This window comes from Diorhabda carinulata, chromosome X, assembly GCF_026250575.1.
Source record: "Diorhabda carinulata isolate Delta chromosome X, icDioCari1.1, whole genome shotgun sequence".
NCBI classification, from domain to species: domain Eukaryota; kingdom Metazoa; phylum Arthropoda; class Insecta; order Coleoptera; family Chrysomelidae; genus Diorhabda; species Diorhabda carinulata.
Window position 1 is genome coordinate 35160383 of NC_079472.1, and position 22361 is coordinate 35182743.

The window sequence follows — 22361 nt, forward strand, 5'->3', positions numbered from 1 at the left end:
TTGGTTTATAATGTTCAATAAACTTAACATTTATATTAGATAACTGATTTTACTATAACAATTTAAGAGTTCAAACAGTGACAAATTCCAAATCTGATAAAGCAAACACAGTAGAAGTCTAATATATCAAGGGAGACTCCAATAATTTTGGACTTTTCATTTATACTTATTTTGAGTAGGTAGAATAAATGAAAATTCAATATACAGAGGTGACAAAAATATTTTCATTTATTATCAATTAACATTATTTCAACATATAAAAAATATAATAGACATTGAAAAATTAATTTTTTGCTATAGACAATTCGATAGTTCTTTACCTATAGCACTATCTAATGTATAAAGAGCATTCTTTTTCTTCGAAGTTGCAGGTTTGCTGTTTAAAAAAGTTTTTAATATTTTTTCCTCTTTGATGGAAACCCGTTAATTATAATAAAATGGACGCTTGACCTTTGTTAAATGTGTGGCGCCACACTAGTATCAGGGTATATTTTAATGGAGCGCTAAGTACTATTTACGTTCTCGACAATTTTTCACACTTTTTACAAAGCAAGTTGAAATTTTCAATAATGAATTAAGTATGATATTAATTTTTTTAATTCTGCTTACTCCAATTCATCCACAATTGCTATATTTATTCCATTCCCTTCGTCTATACCAGCGCCATTCTGGAAGGATTTTGAACTACTCTATATCGTATATAGTTGGTCACTTTTTCAGCTTTTATCCCATATGAGATGTTCCTTCTTATAACTCGAATTTCGATAATTATAATAAATCTTCTAATTTTTCTTTCAACTATTATTATTACCAAATTCCAACATCATAAGTACCATCCATGTCTTATGTGACCCCTATTCTATTTTTTTAGAGTTCTTTTGAATATTGTGGTTTATTTATACTATATTACAAGCTTTCTTTTTTCTTTTTATTAACTGTAGAAAAAGAAAATTACAAAAAACTAATCAATTTAAGGTATATAGTTTAATTTAGATCTGTATGAAGTTACAATTTGAGTCCAGTAGTTTTTCAGAGCCAGATTAAGACCTAATTTTGATGAATCGGTCAATATAAAAATGACCTAAATTCAAAGAAATGATCCAATGAACTGTTATTTGAAAACTAAGAATCGTTTGAAACATATGCATATGAACTACTTTCAATACATTTCTTTTAAATTGTAATTAATGTGTAAACGAACTCTTTCGATGAATTTTTAATACAAAACTTTTATTACAAGAAAATAATTGAATGATTTGCTTTTTCTTCTTCTTTGTAATGATGGGCTCAATCCTTAGATTATCCACCCAGGATGAGTTAAGGTTCCTGCAATTTGATTTGGATTTGCCTTTTAAAGAATCTAATAATAATTTAAAGATTTGTGCAAATGAACAACTTTTAAGGAATTTTTCAATAAATTAACAACCACTTTTTTGTCAAGTCAAATTTATTTCAGAATTTAGAAGTTGTAAGCAAATGAACGATTAATATGTCAATTCAAAAACAAATTCTATATCCCATGCATTCAAAATGTAAATGATGAATTAAAAGTGGGAGTAAAATTTCTAGTAGAAATATATTCGAATGATCTACAACTTGAATTATTTTGTGAATTACAGCAATTCATTCCTCTTATCAAACTTCAACCCGACGATTATCGTCATTAACAAGGCTGTGCATTGAAAATGAGTTACAGAATATGAATTTTGATGAGATAATTGAAAATTTTGCCACAACTAAATCGAGAAAGAAGTTTATTAAATAAAAGTTTTATATAGTTTATGGAATAAGATTTGAATTTATTTTTACTTATATAATTTATATTTAATTTTAAACTAATATATTACATTTAAAAGAGTTCGAGCTAGTTTCCTTAAGTAGGCACCAGGTCGATATTAGGCACAGGCCCCACTATTTCTTAATCCGATGCTGAGAATCGTTTGAAGATATCTGCAAATGAACTACTTTTGTAAATATAAAATAATCTGCTCAATGATGAATAAAATGCTCCAAATTTGTAGGTCAAGCAGAGCAGAACATGTATAATGTTGTCAGAGGTAGTTCGGATAATCGAAATTTTCCACAGTTTCACGATTAGAACTGCCCGCCTGTCAAGATTATGTTCGTTGATTTACCAACACCGAACTTTCGATAGCTAATGTCTGACCCGATTCATTTTTTTTCCGCCGCGTAATAATTTCCATTTTATCTTTTAATGGAAAAACCATTTTTTTTCTTTCTGTTGACATATTTTACAACAAAATGCGATATACACCTCACAAAGAACGGTTTGAAACTGAAAGTAAACTATCCACAACCAGTCAAATGAACGTCGAGGGTTTCACATAATCAAATGCAATGAACAAATTTTGTCTTAGTATACCAATATGTATTCAACGTCTAATTTAATTGAACAGACACACTTTTGAATCAGATACAAATTTGTAACGAAGGAGAGAAGAGCACATAGTTCATTTAAAATATGGACGGTCCGGAAAATCGAATAGAGTCGAGGCGCCGCCAGTCATAATCATGACATGAATATTAATAATGTAAAATTGATTAAAAATATATCTAATAATAAATTGTTGAATGTAAAAAAGTAAAAGTAGCCTACTCTATAGTTTAGTGGTCAAGGAATAAATGTGAAGATCTCGGCTGGAATTAATTTTCGCGAGAAAAGGTTCATTGGTGGGAAAACTTTGTACAAAAAAGGTATGTCAAGTCATTAGATTTTAGTTTATCTTCGGTATCTGAAGACGATAACTTGGTTATCGAAACGCGTGTCAGACAATGTAATTGTGCGTGTTAGTTTAGTAGTGGTGTAAACAGTGTATTCATTAAGAACAATTTTTTTTTAAATTTTATTCAAAATAACAAAAATCGGTTCTGATAATCGACGCTCTACTGTAGTAGTTGTACATCTAGATGAAGATTTGAATGTTTTAAACAGGAACATCAGTTTTGTGACCTTCTTTTAGTATTAAAAATAGTATTAATTTCAATAGTAATCTGTTCCACCACAGATGTTCCAAAGTTTATGTTCTTAACAATTGTGATATTTGATGGTAAGTCCAAATACTAGAACTTGACAGGATAGGTAAAGATGTAAATTGCAGTTAAAGTGTAGATTGAAGTGATAATAGATTACAAATAAATGAAATATTTTACTTATACCAATACTTTAGTTTACTTTATTTGAAAACGTAATAGATCTCTTTTTATCAAGGATAAAAACATTAATCATAATTACATATACAGTCTGTAAAATTCTGCCATCATTAAACTTCATTATGAGCTGGATTTTCACATATGTCTTTAGTGGTATCCTCAATCGTTTTATGGAATTTGGCAAATGCGTTCAAAGTTACTGGATTGGTACAAGTAGCACTGTGAACATCATTCGAACATTTCTTGACCAACTTCAATAAACTGAAAAACCAAAAGAACGTTTACTTGAATTTTGTTCTAACCATCAACCATAATTGGAATATAATACACATTCATTTAAGGTTTTGAACAGAGATTTTATTTCTTGGTTCTTGGTGAAAATTTTTGAAATACTAATGAAAAAATGAAACTACGTATAGTAACTATATACTATATACTACCCAGGGCTTTTTTAGAATATTTTTTTCTGGTTGAAATAAAACCTTTATTTAAAGTGATCAAAAAAATTAAATAGTGGTAATATTTGTATTAAACATTTTTTGGAATAAAATAAAATTGTCTTCTTCAAACTTTGCAAACTTTTCTAATGTCGAGTTTCAGCACAGACTAAACAGTGTTCAAGGTCGACTGTACTTAATAGAAAGCATATTTGAACAAAGACTGTTTTTATATAAAACGATTTAAATGTTTGTTGCATCACAATTATCTGTTGTTTTGAAACTTCTCAATATTTCCAAAAATGTAAAAGTAAGAATTATAAAAGCATTCTAGTAAAAAACGATGATCAAAAATTTGTTTAAGATAGATAGTAATTAAGAGAAGTAATTGAATATAAAGTACTACAAAACTATAATGTACTTACTCACAAACTTTTTTTGTATTTGGAAAACTGGTGGGTAGTTCCTTCTCCATTTCTTTACAAGTATTAAATTCTGATAAACTTTTCTTAAATTGACATGGATTGAAGAATTCTAGAAATAATTTAAAATCTTTGTGAAACATTTTCTTTTCAACAATCTACTTTTGATGATCGAATGAACTAATTTCATAAAAATATAAATATTAAGAACCATTTTTAACGATAAAAATCTTTTATTTTGTAATTCCCAAAATGAGCTACTTTTCATATAAGCCAATACACAACTGATTTTTTTTTTCACTTTAAAGAAATAATTAAATGAACTAGCTTTGGAACAAATTAACAAATATTTTTAAGACCAAATTTATTTTTAAAAATCCAAGAATTATTTCAAAATTAGTGCAAATAAACTACTCTTGATGAATCTGTAAAGACAATTCATTTTAATTAAATTCAAAGATATAATACAATGAACTACTTCCAAAAAAGTATATTGACGTAAAAGTTTTTGTTAAATTCGAAATAATGAGGGAATGAGTAAGTAGAGTAGAATAGAGTAATAAAGTTATTGATGAGTTAGTTTTCCTTAAAATATACAATTTGCAATCACATACTGTTCTTTTGAAAATTCTTACCTATTAGTTCTTCAATGGTGACACGACAAGCTTGATTCACAAAACCAATTAAAATTTTCTCAAACAAACGAGGAAGTTCTTTAGTATCAAGTGGTAAACAGTCACTTAATAATTGTCTCGCTGGTACAGTACACTTTGTGATGATAGACTTCACCGTGTTACATACTGTGTTTCCACCAACTTTTATTTCATCTTGGCATCTCATCACTTCGGTAACAGTCACCTAAAAATAATTTGATTGAAGTAGAGAGTATTAATTTTGTATAAATACATTGATTTTGAGATGTTTTCTCAAAGATAAAATTAATGCAAACTAAGAATCATATAAACTCAATGCAAAATTTATCATTCTTGGCGTTTAAAAACAACAATTTTTATGATCATTTAATTACACATTAACAGTGATGAAGAAGTACACTGCGAAAAAGATTAAATTAAAAACAGAAATGATTTTCAATGCTCAAAATTCATGTTGAAAAAAAAAATATGTAAAATATATAACACGAGCTGGAAGTCGGAACATTTTTTATTTGAGCCTACGCCAGTTCTTTGTGGTTAACTCACAATGGCAGAGTGGTAATCGAAGTACATCTTTTTCACGCGCCATTCCATCTACAATATATTTAATATATATGTTATCGGCCAAACCCGATTTCAGGACAAACTAGTTTTACCTAGGCTAAACTAGTTCTTCCTATACGAAATATGATTAACTAGTATAACCTAGTCCAAACTAATTTGTCCTAAGCTCGATGGTATAAACCATAAATTATCGATCCTGATGTAAATACGTACACTCTAAAATAATGCTAATTTAAACCAAATTAGCAGAGTCGAAAGTAAACATGTCAGAACTTGTACATGGGGGAATTCGATATTTGCAATCAAACTTTTTTAGAGGTAGCTACCAAGTTTCTAAAACATCGTTAAGGACTGCAGCTACGAAACATTCAGTTGGATCTGGCAAAGGTTTTGTGAAATGCAGCTGCAACAAAAACTGTTCGACAAAGAAGTGGATAGTGCAAGAAGGCAATGATATTCTGCAATTCCAAGTGCCACAAAGCACACCATGTATAACGATTTTAAAAATTTAGATATGTCTATTGCTTTTATTAAAAAAACACTTATTTAATCTATTGTAGTATGATTGTTTGTATATTATCCATGGTTTTACACAACGAATCATTATTGTTTTAATGAAAATGATTATTTTTCCAATTTCGGATTATTTTATTCAGTTAATATATTTATTTAGACTTTCTAGATATACTTTAATGTTTAGACTAGGCTGTCTAGTTTATTCTAGGGTGTGCGTATTTATATCAGAATCAACTAGTTTGGACTAGGCTATACTAATTAATCCTATTGCGTATAGGAAGAACTAGTTTAGCCTAGGCAAAACTAGTTTGTCCTGAAATTGGGTTTGGCCGGTAACATATATATCCTTATGACACTGTGTGACAACTAAGTAGATGTAATTTAAAAATAAACCATAATTAAATTATATTATTTGTCTTCCATTTTATACTTTGTTTCATATTCTGATCGCTTGAAATATCATGCAGGACAACGTCTGTCGGGTCGGCTATTATGAACTAATTTCCTCAGATCTGGAGTGTGGTAAATTTGATCGGCCTTGGCTTTTACTTTTTACTGTTTATGCCTTTGAGTTGATATGATAATTTCGAATCTAATTCAATTTATTTTTCTAGATTTTACAATAATACTAAGATACACTTACATTCAGTTTCTGTTCAAAGTTTTGACATGTATCTCTGGATTTATCGATGTATTTGCTAAGTTCATCCAATAAACCGTAATCAGCTCGGGTTGTCCAGTCGACAAATACCTCTCTAACCTGCTTGGAATAATCTTCTATTTCGGTTACACTTGGTATGTAAATTCTACCTGCACTACTATGGGCAGCTACAACACAAATGAAATAGTCAAAACTGATTTGATAAAATTTGAACTATTTGTGTGTCTATTAAAATTTATTTTTCGTATTTTGATAGTTGATTCGAATAATATATCACATTTCATTTCTTCCTATAACAAATATGAATATTTGTCAATATAACTAGTCTAAATTATAAGTGAAAACTATATCTTCGCATAGATTCATTATTAGTTGAAGCATTAAATGTCTTTATTTTCCAGATAGACAAGACATAAGCATCGTAAACTCGTGAATTTGAAATTGACAGCCGCTTATTTGTCGTCTTAAGTTTAGTTTCTTCCGGTGATTCTAGAGTCCAAGTACAGGAAAGTGTCGTAGTTTATTTTAATTCCACATTATTTGCTGCCTTTTCTATGTGAATTACTACGTTTTCAACATCCTCTAAGCTTCGTTCCCAAGATGATTTTATGTTGTACTTTCTTCCAAGATTTTCTACAACTTCTGTCTTGTATCTATCCACTTTTTATGGATAATTCCATGCATTCCGATGGAGCAAACCTCACAAGTACTTATTGTCTTCATTTGCTAGTTCATTCATAAACGGAATATATATATTAATACTTACCAGTAAAAACTACCAAAATAATAAAAATATTCTTGCACATTTTGCTGATGTCTAGAATGCAAACTTATTGAGTGTAAAATAATGTAAAGTTACTTTTATATATAATAATTGTACACGTGAACTTTCTTAACCTTAGTAATATTGATAAATGATATTATTTGTTTATTTATCATGTTTCTTCTGAATTTCAATGTTAAAAACACTCGTTAAAACATTATTTATAATAGATAACTGATTTAAGAATAATACCCCAATGGGTTGAAAACATTCAAAATTCCAATAATCGATAGAACTTGTCAATTCATTAAATTTTAGATACAATCATGAAAATAGGAAAGGTAGAGAGCACGCATGTGAGATTATGGGCACATGGATGTGAAGCCTGTTATTTGGTATCGGGTATCAGCCCCTCCTCTCGAAGACAGATCCGTACTTACATTAAGTAACAATATAAAATCGAGAAAATACTAATAGATTTATTGTAAATAAAAGTCATATTAATCATTTAATACATTTATTTTATTTTTATCTCAATGCAAACATTCTTTATTTCCAATATAATAAATTAAATGAATAAATTTGTTAAATTTCATTGTCACTTAAAAAGAATTCTTCCATTATACTGGTCCCATATAAGGTGCATATAGGGGACACAAAATTTCGGAAAAAATTGATTTCTTTGCAAAATTCTATCTTGATTTGATACACTATATAAGACTGTTAAGGGCATTAAGTGATGGTAAGTAGAAGGCCAAAGGGGGCTAATTAAGTGTGACCTAACCTTAAAATTGTACAGACGTTTTTTATCTGTCAGTTGATTTGAAAAATTTTCTTCTCGCACTATGATTAATTCAATTTAAAACATTTCCTACTCTTGTAAATGTTTGCTAAAAATTTATAAATAAAATTTGACAATATGCAATTCAATCATTATCATCCAATTTAAAATACCATCTTTTTTCACCGTATCAATTTTGAAGCATACAATATCTATTGAAAAAAAAATAGAACGAACTATATTAACATTAAAGGGTCTGTGGGAAGCTTAAACCAAAACTTTGAAAACTAGCTTTCAATGTGATGATAATATAAAACAAAATAACTTAGCATGTCAAGAACTAGGTTCACGGTTTGAATTGCGTTAGAATTTTGAAAATTTTCGACGTTTCGACGTTTTTTGTTTCATTATTTTGTTCTATTATTATTATTATTATTATTATTATTATTATTATATTATTATTATTATTATTATTGTTATTATTATTATTATTATTATTATTATTATTATTATTATTATTATTATTATTATTATTATTATTATTATATGTATATATATAATTTTAATAATTTTTGAACATTTATACATATTTCTTATGTTGTACTCGACCATAATTTCAGTTCCAGACGATGAGCTATGGAGATATAAACAAAACAAAATAATGGTTTGACTAAACAAGTTTTGGATTTAAACGATCCGTCGTGTTTACGTCTTTAAAAAGAAATACGACTTTTTTTGGAAACCGTGCTTTCTTACGTCTTTATAGAATATCATAAATCATCAGCCCTCACGGCTTCAGAGTAACTAACTTTTAAGTCTTCAAATAAAATAATACGTCTCCTCTGCAAACAGTTCGTTTTTCGGAATCACAAAATATCCTCAACAGTCAACTCTCACGTCTTCTGAGAAACTGCTTCTCGCGCACTTTTTCGTCTACCGTATAATCTTAAAAGTTACCCTCCTTTTTACAAATGAAAACAGATGCATTTCAGTTAGGAGGGTTAAAATCGAGATTTAAAAAAAATATTCCCTACAGTGCTAAATTTGAGTACAGAAAATAAATAATATAAATAAAATGTTAAAATAGTTAATGAATACATACTTTATACATTAAACAAGAGTTTAAAATGTAACTAAAAACAATTATCACTTACCGTAATATTTGCATGATGTTTCAACGAAAAGAGAAGTTAACAGTTAACAAAAATTATAGTAAATAATATTAAAACTCCCCCTTTTCGACCAAAAATTAGTAAAGTTATCATGCAATACCGTATATACGGGGGTATTTTCGAGATTCTAGAATGATTTCGTTTTCGTCGAGAAAAGGGTGAGGATATATTCGATATATATGTTACGTCCCAAGCCCGATCTTGTACGGAGTCGAGCTTCGTACAATGAATTTGTACGAAGTCCGATCTGTACAAGCCATTTTGTACGAAGCCGAGATTGGCGGACTTCGGACATAGATGATTGTACGAAGTCGACTCTGTACAACGCTGGTTGTACGGAGTCGGAGCATCGATACTCACTCGGTAATGAGCGCGCTATTAAGATGTTAGTAAACACAAACGTAGTTATTGTGATTGAAAGTATGTTCTCCGGCTAGTTGGCTACCATCTATTGTTAGGTTAGGTTAGGTTGCGTGTACTACTTCGGAATAACGCGCTCATTACCGAGTGAGTATCGATGCTCCGACTCCGTACAACCAGCGTTGTACAGAGTCGACTTCGTACAATCATCTCTGTCCGAAGTCCGCCAATCTCGGCTTCGTACAAAATGGCTTGTACAGATCGGACTTCGTACAAATTCATTGTACGAAGCTCGACTCCGTACAAGATCGGGCTTGGGACGTAACATATATAATAGAACAATTTTATATGGTTTTGTTGATAAATTATCTTGATTTTAAGATTAAAATTTCGTTAAGAAGCATAAAATCTTGACATTTCGATCTACTGCGGCCCTTATCAAAATATAATTTTTATATGGTGATTAAGATTTAATGTCATTCATAATCTAACCAATGAAAATTCAAAACGATTTCAAAAGCCGCCAGAATCAATAAACTAGATATTTATATCAAGGGTCAATTACCATATTGATTTTTGAATCTAATGAATTTGATTCAAAATAAAAACCAAAATGCTGGACACCACAATTCTCAATTGATTAATGTAAGTAATTTCCAACATTCTCATACTTTCACAAATATTTTTACATTGTACTTTGACCATAATTTCACTCCCCGAATATGAATACATAAGTTAGGAATACATATTAGAGTACACTAGGTTTTCATCAGTGTAGTCATGTAGTTTTAGGGGGAAATTTTGATATGTGATGATAGAATAAATAAAATCTAATAATTCTTACCACATTTTCAAAATTTGTGAAATGCTCTATTTTTAATTCAATGACCAAGCAATACAATAAATCAAATCAAATAATTAACTCACTAAATTCATATATTTTTTTTAAAATTTGGTTTTTCAACTGATAACTTTAAAGGAAAATTTCCACTTTTTGATTGAAAATTTGATACATAATTGCGTAACTTGAACTTGTCATTGATATTTTGTTTTCACTACTACTAAAAAAATGTTACTTCATTTTATATATATAGTATAGATGGTATCACTTGCTTAAAATGAATTATTGTCTCTAGTTTCGATATATTCACTTGTTTTCCTTTTCACTTATTAATTCTAGTCTCAAGAATGGATTAAAATTGAGATAAAATGTTACAAATTTTATTGCATTATTCCAGTAAATATACATCTTTTCGTTTTAAATAGTAGAATAGTTCAAGCTTTACAGTCATCCTTCACGGAGTTCCAAATGGCATCCTGGAATTTCAAACTACTTCGCTTGGTAATTGCATTTTGACAAGACGCTTCTAGATGATCCTTCATGCAGCTTCTCATTTTTGGAATCGTACTGAAAGAAAGGAAAAAGTAATAATTGAATAACAGTCAGGGTCAATCTTAGCAGATGTATAAAACACTTGGCGGCCACAAGCAGCATCTAATTTGATTAATCCAGCAAAAATTTTATGTATTTGAAAAATACTTTGATCGAATGAATATGCTGAATTTTAAATACTGAAAAATCAAAATACCCAAGTCTTATTTTTCCGCCAATATAATTTAAGAAATATAAAGTGTAGTACAAAATGAAGTGATCTACATTTCACACACTAAGAGGCTTCACACCAGATATTAGTTACATAGTTGGTACGTCTGTAATTTCACATTTTTTTTCAGCAACTATTACTACTAAAGAAACTCTGAGCAATGTTTTATTAGTACGTATTGTTACGAACAAATTCGCAAAATGGTTCCCTAGGCCCGCCCTGTCCAGCTACTATGTAATTTTGAAAATTCGCGTGGCGCATTTCAGGCAGCGTCTTTCAGATTTTTTGTAAATAGCGGACGCGCCTTTGAATTTTCCTTTTAGCGGCAAACGGTTTATATACAGTCTTTCTTATAAATAATTTCTAGGAAAGTCTATTTATTTATTTCTTTTGTTTCTTTTTGTTCTAGAACTTTGTAGAATTTTATTTAGGTATATAAATGATTTGTATTAACGCAGTTATTTAGTTTCAAATAAATAGTCATAATGAAATGATTGAATTAGGAAAAATAATCGCAGAAATTATTTAAGTAATATTTATAAGTGAATTATTATATATATATATATATATATATATATATATATATATATATATATATATATATATATATATAAGTTAGTTAAGTGTAGTGTATAGTATATAAATAAATTAAGAACGTAAGAGACAGTGTTTATTAATCCATCCCACGAATAGAAAGACGCTAGATAAATACGAAACGTTACAGCATTATCTGCAGCTCGACGTTCACTACAATGGATCGAAAGGGGAAAATATAGAGCCTCAGGAACGGATTCTTAATATCAATCCTAGAGCTCTATAAGGTGTTGTGGCTCATACCCTAAATCTCCCCTCTAGTGGTGAAATTTCTGTTTTTTTTGAGTGGTAGTGTAAACAGTGTATTCAGTATAATTACTTGGTATAACAAAAGTAGATATATACTTACGAACAAACAAGAGATTTTGATGGAAGTTTATTTCTTTGTTCTACTAAAGTGGTTCTAATATCTGCACAAGGTTGGAACTCGATGAAATCCTTTTGCATGTAACATGGATTGAATAGTTCTATAAAAAATAACAAAGTTCTTTGAGCTTTAAGAGCAAATTTAGTATATTCAAGTGCGAATATTTTTTTTCGATATTTTAATAAAATAATTATCTGAAAATAAAATATATAAAAAAATTATTGTCCTGAATTAAGAATTCAGACACAAAACCATTCATGAAAAATGAATTTAATCGCCTTATACGTGGTATTTAATAATAACATGTACGTAGTTGATACTCGAGAAAAAACTTTTTTGGGTCATTCAAATGGTAATTTTTATCTACGTATGATTTTCTCAATTGAACAACATAAAAATATTCGCGAGATACATTTTGTAATAAAAAAGTGATTCTAAATGACGGCAACACATTATACAATTTATTCAAGGAGTTAGCGGCATGTAAGGAAAATTTAAAGAGAAAGAAAAAACATCGGTTTACCACTCTCTATCTCTCTCTAGTGACTATTGAAATCAAAACTCATTCTGCTCATTTATCGTTCCTTCCACACGAAACATTGGCGTCATGGAGATCCAACCAGGTTAGAGTATGTTTTTTCTCTTTCTATCAGCAGCTCAGGTTATGGAGGATAGATATATTTCTATCATAGTTCAGATCTCCTATGGAAGGCAGAAGGAAGAAGAAGTATCTTGTATGGAAGAAAAGTGTGTACATGATAAATAACAGTTGAAAAAACCCTTTGTGTACACCTGAATGGCACTGGTATAGTCAAAGATATGATATGAATACAACAATTGCAGATTAATTGAAGTATGCTGAATTGAATTTTATGGTTCGTAATTGAAAATTTCAACATTTTGTGAAAACAGATGTGTGAAAAGTTGCCCAGGGCGTATAGAATATTCGAAGCTTCCTTCAAAATTTATCCATATGCTAATTTGGCGTCACATTTATGGAACGCATTTCAATGGACACTTTTTCATATACATAGATTGTTCTCCTTCTTCTACTCTCCATAAGAATCCCATACCCCGCTGGTTTTCTCATGCTATGGAAATAAATGTCATGTCCAACGTTGCCACGGTAGCTAAAACGCTGGTAAAAAGTTAATCCGTTAAGTAGGTATTTATGTGATATAATCCAAAATGTTCAACCGTTTCCAGTGAATTCTTCACTTGCATATTGTGACGAAATATCGATTCATTCAGTCATTTATTCGATGCTGAAACTCCAATCCACAATATAATAACATTGAACAACGAAAGCAGAAATCAGATAGTTTTTGAGGAAAAAAAAAATCGAAAATATTTTCTAATGAACACTTTATTGAGTTTCAGAAAATACCCTAGACGATAAACATTTGTTTTTCTACGACCGTGCGTTTTAACCCACTTTCCCGCACGCATTTTAGTTTTGAAAGTGTCACTTTCCCGCACTAGTGCGGGAAAGTAAAATTATGCACATTTTGACCATATTAGTTTTTTACTTCTGAGATTATAACTATTGTTACTACAGGTAAATAAATATTTACGAAATAGTCCATCAAACAAAATTTAAACCTTTTCTAGCTTTTTGTAGCATTTTTAATTTTTTGAAAATATAAAATAATACAGATATTTTTTATATAACTATGTAATTGTTACTAAAACGTCAAAGTTGTTCAAAACGTCTTGGATGTGACCGAATAAGTGCAATCTTTTTCTAAATTAAACCGCATTAAACCGAATCCGATACAATAATATTAATGGATTCAACCGAGGAAGAACTTCCCGTAGCCATTTTGAAGGCTGCAAATGAAACTAATTCCGAGCTGTTACCTGCCAACTGACTTAAAACCGTTGCTAAAACCAAATAACTCCACTGGACCAGCAATTCGTACTACTCTACAGAATGCAACAAATTGTGTTTTCAATATTAATATTTATAATAATTAGTAGTTTTTAGTTACAGTTTTTTATATTGTTATGTTTGTTGGAATAAAATAATTTTAGAAAAATGGGTTGGTATACTTTTTTGTATATACGGTCGTAGAAAAAATAATGTTCCTAACACATGCGTAAAGTGTCTTTCCCGCACTTCACCGCTTGCCCGAACTCCGCTCCGCGTCGTTCGGGACAACTGCAGTCGCGTGCGGGAAAGTATCACTTTCCGCACTTGTTAGGAAAATAACTATATCAGTGCTAAATAACTAATATATTGTGTAATTATATTCACATAAAAATGAGTTTTTGTTTTCAAGTTATCCAGGTTAAGCAGGGCTCGCAGTAAACAAAAATTTTGAAATAGATAAAAATGCAGCACAGGAAACTAGTCGATAAAGTTTTAACGTATTTTAGCACTAGAAACGTATCAAAATTACATGAATTTGAATCCTCCTGGAATGGAACTTCCTTTGTTATATACAGAAAGTATGAGCAGAGGGGCTAATGGGGGTTAACACAATTGATACTATACTGCCTAAAATTTCTGAGTATCTTCAGCTTTCACAACCAGCAATATACTGATGAATGACAAAAATTGATTACAAAATAAAAATCTTCATGTAACCTGCAGAACTATAGATAATATCATCATTAAGTAGTGAGACCAACGTTTTACAATAATCCTCAATTCTGTCTGCATAATTGCAATTTCTTTTAGTTACAACTCTTGATATGTATTGAGCTACAAGCAGTTTAAGATTAACTGTTGAAATACCTCTAGTTGCAACATTTAATTCCAAAAATATACAATTTTCTCAAGAAAGAATGAAAATTCATCAACATTCTTACAATTTTATATATACGAGAGTTGTCTGAAAAGTTTCCAATCTCAATAAAAGTTTTTTAATATATTTGCGCATGCGTTGAGATATTCTCACAACAATATCCATCATTTCAGACGCATTTACTATATAATGATCGAAAAATTATGCGTAAGCTATCTGCGCGCTGGGTGTCGCATTTGCTGACTTTGTACCAACAACGCATTCAATTGAATATTTCCCAGGTCTTATTGACGTGATTGAAGCAAAATGAGAAGGATTTTTTACTTCGATTCATGACTATAAATAAATCCTATAACAAAAAATTATAGTACTGAAACCAACAGCCAAGACAGTGGATTGCACAAAGTTTCGTAAAAAGCAAAGACAGTTTCATTAGCCGGAAAAGCGATGGTCACCGTTTTTTGAAATAATCAAGGGATTGTGGTCATCGAGTATCCTCAAAAAGATGAAACAATAACAGGAAAGTATTACGCATCATTGGTTGATTAGGTAAAAGATGAAATTGTAAAACAAGTGACATTCATCTGTCATAACCTCTTCCTAACCTCCAAGTTTCACTTGTGGAAGAGAAAGTTTCATGAGACGAGGGTGTTATCGCTTACGTAAAGGACTATTTTGAGGAGAAACACGGCAATTTCTATTTGAAAGAGTTAAAAAGATTAGAGCGCGCCTGGAAAAAGTGAATGGACTTTAACCCGACTATGTTGAAAAATATAAACAATAATGGAAACAAAGTTATGTTTCTTAGTTGCATCGGAAACTTTTCAGATAACCCTCGTACATTAACTTGTGTAAACTTACCCAGGATTTCTTCAACGGTAGATTGGCAAGCTTGCTCAACGGTCGCTATAATCGCTTTTTCTATTATAGAAGGAAGATCTTTAGATTCATTTGGCATACAAGAAGTAATTATATCAATAACTGGTTTAGAGCATTTCTTCAAGTTTTTCTTGATAAGAGAACAGAAAGTATCGTCTCCAAGTTCAATTTTTTCGGCACATTCTCCCATTTGCTCAACTACGTTCTACGGTAAACATCAATAAACATCAGAATGGCAGAAATTTTGCATCAAATAATTTTGTTACAATTTATTTTTAATTGTTTATCGAGCCCATTTTTGAGGTGGGTGGAGCATGCAAAGAAGCTCTGTATCTCCTCAATTGTCAGGTCCAGGAAATAATATGAAAAAGTATTTTCCGGATTTAACTGATATAAGACTATTATGAAAATATAGTCATTTGAAAATATAAACTTCGTTCGCGGATCAAATTCCGAATCAGTTTAGGACCGATCGCATGCGCACATTTAAATATGTGGTTCCGGGGGAAAGAATCTTTGTCAAGACACAAGAGATATCTATTGATTCTGGAGATTCATAGAAAACACTATGGGTACTGAAAATTGTTTATAATAAGTAAAATATGATTGAATCAATATTGTTTTTTCTTTATTCTAATAGTGGATAAACTGTTAGAAACAAAATTATAAATACAAAGTGATTGTTGTGAAAAAAATATAGTTTCGTAACTTACATCCATTTTTTCCTCAATATCGGGACATTTGGCTTTAGCTTGGTTGCCTAATTCGAGAAAATCTAAAAGTAAGGTTATATTGAACTTTTCTTTCAATAAATTCCCAATCTCTTTCAAATCCTCTTCGGAACTACTGCTACTATCTGCATTCACAAATGCTGAAATATATCATTTCATTTACAATTTAAATGTTGTTAATGATGATTAAAATGGAAAAACTTACATAGAATAGACAAAAGTGTATATTAAAAATTAATTAGCGTGTACAGTAGCCTTTTTTCGACGAATTCGACAATCACATGAATCGAAAAAAGGCCTTGCATACAATATTTTTTCTACTATTGAAAATTTTATCAAAATATTATAACTACACTAGCAAACCCGGCGAACTCCGTTTCGCCACCAGATGGCTTCGTTTTATGTAACATTTCGTTTGGTGATTAAAAGACGAAGAAAAAATTTTTTTTTTGTTTTATATTTGACAAGGAAAAATTTTATTTCATTTCACAACAGTAATGAATTCATTTCGATTACAAAAATGAAGTGTTATTTAGTTGAACTTCTCTAAGTAAATGAAAGTGAATCCAAAGTAAATACTGAATCGAAGCGTTATACGTATCCGCAAATTATCCGTTTCATTGATGTGCTCTTTGGTAAACCAAATTTTTTGTTTTTTGGTCTGACGTTAACACAAACAAAGCGGATGGTTTCCCAACTCGTGAGCACGCAACGTATAACTGCCCATGTGAAAAACAATGATTTTCTAAATTTATCCCGCAAACATTAAGCGATTGGCCTTGCGACTTGTTAATTGTCATTGCGAACGCAAGGCGAACTGGAAATTACAATCGTTTGAATCCAAACGGAAGATCAGTCGGAATCATTGGTATTCGAGGAATACATACATTTTCACCTGCGTACTATCCGTTAATAATGGTTGCCTCAATCAAATTCGGCATAAGTCTTTTTACCGAAAGTCGAGTACCGTTGCAAAGTCGCGGTGGATTCAAATTACGCAATATCATAATAACTGTACCAACTTTGAGTTGCAAGTTATGTGGTGGAAATCCTGGTAACTCCAGAGAGTTCAAAAACTCCGTTGGATAATTTACTACATCATCGGGATTTGTTATGGAATCAACGGATTTGTATGTCACTAAATCGCCAGCAACTTTTGATTGAATGGTGAAATTCAGTGCGTGTACATCATTATTCTTTGCAAGAATTGCTCGTTGACTTAACCAAGCATAATTCTGATAATTCTCACTAATGTTTGGGAAAACATTTTCAATAAGAGCTAATTGAGAGTCTACAAATCGACAAAAGTCGTTGGTAAGAGTAATTAAACCAGATGTCGCATCAACTGGGACTTTTCCATTTCCAACAGCTAACAATTGTTTGGAAAATTGTGCAGCACTTTGATCATTTTGAAGTTGAACTCTCATATTAGTGGTTAGCGATAATATTTTTACGTTATTCCATAAAGGTGATGCCTTCAGGCAAGCATTCAATTCATCTGCAGGCGTTCCACGGGGAATTACTGGCAACATCTGCCTGAAATCACCTGCCAACAATATCATCAAGCCGCCAAAGGTGTTGTTATTTCGCCGAAGATCCTTCAGTGTGAAGTTAAGTGCTTCAAATGATTTCTTATGTACCATTGTGCACTCATCCCAAACAATGAGCTTGCATTGCATCAACAATTTTCCCATTACACGCCAAAGCTATGTCACATCTTGACTTAAAATATTGGTTTGTAGTACATGCTATGTATCAGAGATGACGCTGTATGTGAAAAAAGGTTTTCCCGCTTTTCTGTTGAAATGTTTCCTGAATTATTTTCTTTGCTATAAACCTCACGGAGCCCGAGACCTTTCCAACGAATGCAAAACCGTGGAAATCGGTTCGTGCGTTCTGGAGCTATAGCGTCAGGAAGGAAAACCCGATTTTTATATAGTGGATAAGTAGAAAAATAAAAAAAGGCATCAGCGCGACTTGAACCTGGAACCTCTTACATGTGAGCCTCGTACTGTAGCCATTACACTAAGGAGATCTTAATAATACGTGTTTTAACCACAAGCGCGAAAAGTAAAGCACTAGAAAGTGTGTCTATAGTACGTACTTTAGGCACGATAGTAGAAAAAATTATTTTTAAGAAGTATCAGGGCCGGATTAAGATTTTTGAGGCCCGGGGCTAAAATAGTGACGGGGCCCCCTTAAGGAATTCGGAAGCCCGGAAAAACAAGAGTAATAAAAGTAATAGGCATTTTCAATAAATTAATTATACCACATATTTTCTGTAAAAATAATTATTGCATACATTATCTCAAAATTTTAAAAATAATTTCAATACGTTAAATTTGTGGTATCGAAACATCAAAAATACAGAATGTTTTCCAAATGATGGGGCCCTCTTGTACCTGGGGCCCGGGGCTATAGCCCCCCCAAGCCCCTAGCTTAATCCGGCCCTGAGAAGTATAAAATGCAGGAATAAAAATTGGTACTACACCGATCAGCTACCAGGATACTTGATAGTTTGGTGAGGAAAACAAAACGGATTATGCTACGGATGTTAAAGTATACAGGGTGTCCGATATAAGACCGACAAAGCAGAGACATATATGGGGGCAACTAACCTCTATCTAAGATTTTTGATCGATTGGGTCCTCTTAGAGAAAAAATTTCCAATGGGCTCGAAAAATAGGAAAGTTTTATAGTGTTAACCGAGAATGTCCTGAGGTGATGAAGAACTCATTTTGGATACCATTGACGACCAACAGCTTATTAGCATTAGACAGATAAGCAAATCAAGATCATCTATAAATCGAACTATTAGATATAATCCACTTTATTCATCATTTCTGTGTATTTATTTTACGTCAGGACTTTCAAAAGTAAAATATTTTTACCGATGAAGCTTGATTTACCCATAGGGGAATTAAAAATATGCTTAACTATCATGAGTATTTCCATTTCCACCGTGAGTTTAAGATTAATGTTTATGTCGACCGTATCGATCAATATCTGATTATTTAACCAAACCGGATAGCTGACGAAATTTATTTAAAGTGTATCCAAATTATTCTTCTTATTGAGATTGGAGTATTGGTTTATGCATAATGGAGCATCACCTTATTTTAGTGTCAATGTGAGAGACTTTTTATACCGCCAATATCCAAAATAAGTGGATTGGACAAGGAAATAGCTCTTCTCCATATTGGCCTGTTAGCTAAGAAGAATTGTGGAATGCAATGTAATAAAAAATGATCATCAGCTACTGACCAGACTCTGATCGAATTTTGGCGAAAATTAATTTTTTGTCTAATAGAAAATGGTGATTATTTTCAGAAATTTCTTTAAATTACATATGTTAATGCCCTACAATATTATTAATTTGTTTTTCCATTAAATTATTCTTATTGAGATGTATCTAGTAATTTGTTAAATTTGAAATTGAATTCATTCATTACGCAAATAATTTTTTTTCAAATTTACTCAAATTATAGAGTAAAAAAAGTCTTAGAATTAAGTTATCCATTGAATGAAAATTTTTTTAATCATATGACAGACAAAAAACTTCTGTTGAATTTTCAGGTCAATTAACCGTGTCATATAATGTACCAAATATGGTATTTTTAAGTATAAGGGATGCAGAAAAATAATTTTTTTGATATTATATTCGAAAATAGAATATTAAGAGCAAAAAATATACCCATTTTAAAGTAATTATTTCGAGTTTGGAAAAGATTTAATTTCAGTACGAACAGGCGCGAGGCGTCAAAGTTTATTTAGTAGCAACTAAATTGTGCGTATGAAATAGTAATTAATACCTCCGGATAACACATCGTATATTTAATTAAAAATTTAAAAAAAAAATAATAATGAAATATATGAAAAACTGTACCAAATGAAATTGAAATCGATTCAACGAAAAAATACAAATACTACTCCGAAAAGCGTTGACGGAAAGACATCCAGAAACTAAATACTGTTGCCATAAGATTTCTCATTCAAACTTTAGGAAAATCGTCTCTAGATTCGTACTTAAATAAAAGGATAACCTAGTTGCCATTCTGGACAAAGTATGGAGATAAATCGGCAGAAAATTGGAACAAACGGAATCTCTATCTACATGTAAAACATAAATCCAACTCATAACCGAATATAGAATGAACCCCTACTCCACCTTATTCAATAATATTGTTTTACAAACAGTTAATTTTTAGGTTCTGCCAATATTAGTGCCTATCTATAAATACTGTCTACACAGATATTACTACCATTTCAGTTTGTCTAACGACTAATAACTTCGCTAAAATCACCCTCCTCAGTCTGAGATAATAGTTTCCTTAAGAATTCAATAGCTAATTGCCTTCTCCACGTTTCGGCTTGATTGGTTTAATTGAGATGTCTCTCTCTATTGACAATGATGCGCATCACCTTGTTCTGGAATCTCTGCAGGCTGTCCCAATGAGCTGAATTCCTTATACTCATACCGATGTAGGGATATTCTATATAGTAAAACTTTGTTTTCAATTGATTTTTGGTATTCCTGCCTATAAACCAATACTTTTAGTTTAGCTTTAGTGTTTCCGCTTGGTGAATGTGTGTTTCTTCTAAGTTAGTTTTCGTATAGTTTTCCAATAACTTTGACAGTGTTTCTTTTCGAAGATTCAAGGTGACATAGACTGATTTTGATTCGTTGACTTCAATGCACCATAGCTTTAGTCAAATAGTTAGATGATAATGTGGCAGTGTTTGCTAGGACAGATTAATTACAGAACCGGTCTTAAGATATTTCCTTTTGAGTGTGTTATTATATTTTACAAGAAAATATCTATCTATCTTGGTCAGTTATGATTTTGATAATACGTGGTGAGGACTGCATAGATAATTTTCCTCATCCAAAAACTTTCCCTGATTCTCCACTCACCACTAGTCGTTGTTGCAAGCTTTCTTCGGTTTCCCTGTAGATTCATAAACTGGATCTAATTGTTTTAACGATTTTTTTGTTTTTGCACCTCCAATAAGAACATACCCATATTAAGTTTATTCAGGAAACGGTTAACGCGAAACGATTCTATTTGAAGCATACTTCATACTACTAAGTCAAGCTCCACAGAGGAAATAGGTAGATCATGGTCTTCCATAATCAACCTAATCAAATATAATACGAAGGGAAGTTTAGCAATAAAACAAACAAGATTTTTAATTAAAGTAATTGGTTTCCAAAGTTTTTCGATTAGTACTATTATGAGAGTTATCTAATAGAATATTATTTATTATGTAATAACAAGAAAAATAGGTCATCGAGAAACATATACATAATTAAAAATCTTACCCAGAACAGCGAAAAGTATTGTGGTTAATACCAGTTTGTTCATTATTAGTTATTAGACTCTAGTCTAGTTTAGTACTTGAAGATTGAACTCGTTTTGCTTCGGTAGTATCAATAGCAAAGTCTTTTATATCGTCATGATAAACAAAAATCAACTCTGCTACTGTGTGGAGTGAACTTATAGATAAAAATACATATTTTTTTTGATAAAATTTTATACACCAGTTACTAGTAAGTAGATAATTAAACTATGAAATGATAACTGTTATGCAATAGTCATTAAAACTTATTTTAAATATTTTCTAATATAAAGGAGATCTAAATTTTTTCTGACATCTACTTGATCGTAACCGACCAGGTTATAGTTTTCGGGAAAAGGTACATAATTTACAAGGAAAAACTATTGCGATTATGAACATTACGGATTAACAGACACAATTTATTCTCTTGTTAGAATCTTTTTTCTAAACGCTTTCTCAAAATAAATTATAAACAAAATTATATCTTGCGCTATAATCTGCAATCGCAACAATACAACTGAATCAGTCTTTTGACTAACTTGAAATTTCCAGAACTGTTGGTGATATTCATACTGAATACACTGTTCACACCACCA

General features: G+C 30.9%; 2 protein-coding genes across 2 annotated transcripts; both read right to left on the minus strand.

The window, feature by feature from the left end:
• Positions 1-3165: 3165 nt before the first annotated feature.
• On the minus strand, positions 3166-7546 carry LOC130901860 (uncharacterized). The gene is made up of 5 exons (XM_057813497.1): positions 7191-7546; positions 6407-6591; positions 4666-4888; positions 4034-4142; positions 3166-3432 (listed from the first exon to the last, which is right to left on the minus strand). The coding sequence occupies exons 1-5, from the start codon at positions 7228-7230 to the stop codon at positions 3282-3284; spliced, it is 708 nt and encodes a 235-aa protein (XP_057669480.1). The 5' UTR covers positions 7231-7546; the 3' UTR covers positions 3166-3281.
• Positions 7547-10705: 3159 nt separating this feature from the next.
• On the minus strand, positions 10706-21929 carry LOC130901853 (uncharacterized). Its single transcript, XM_057813485.1, has 5 exons — positions 21749-21929; positions 16408-16565; positions 15677-15899; positions 12048-12165; positions 10706-10908 (listed from the first exon to the last, which is right to left on the minus strand). The coding sequence occupies exons 1-5, from the start codon at positions 21789-21791 to the stop codon at positions 10776-10778; spliced, it is 675 nt and encodes a 224-aa protein (XP_057669468.1). The 5' UTR covers positions 21792-21929; the 3' UTR covers positions 10706-10775.
• Between the last annotated feature and the right edge of the window lie 432 nt (positions 21930-22361).

Coding starts and splice junctions, on each gene's coding strand:
- LOC130901853 (XM_057813485.1), bottom strand. CDS start 21,791: ATGAACAAACTGGTATTAACCACAATACTTTTCGCTGTTCTGG. Junction 12,166..15,676: donor TACCGTTGAAGAAATCCTGG/GTAAGTTTACAC, acceptor TATTTTTTATAG/AACTATTCAATCCATGTTAC. Junction 10,909..12,047: donor TCAAAATCTCTTGTTTGTTC/GTAAGTATATAT, acceptor CCTTTCTTTCAG/TACGATTCCAAAAATGAGAA.
- LOC130901860 (XM_057813497.1), bottom strand. CDS start 7,230: ATGTGCAAGAATATTTTTATTATTTTGGTAGTTTTTACTG. Junction 6,592..7,190: donor TATTTTGGTAGTTTTTACTG/GTAAGTATTAAT, acceptor TTTGTGTTGTAG/CTGCCCATAGTAGTGCAGGT. Junction 3,433..4,033: donor AATACAAAAAAAGTTTGTGA/GTAAGTACATTA, acceptor TTGGTTTTTCAG/TTTATTGAAGTTGGTCAAGA.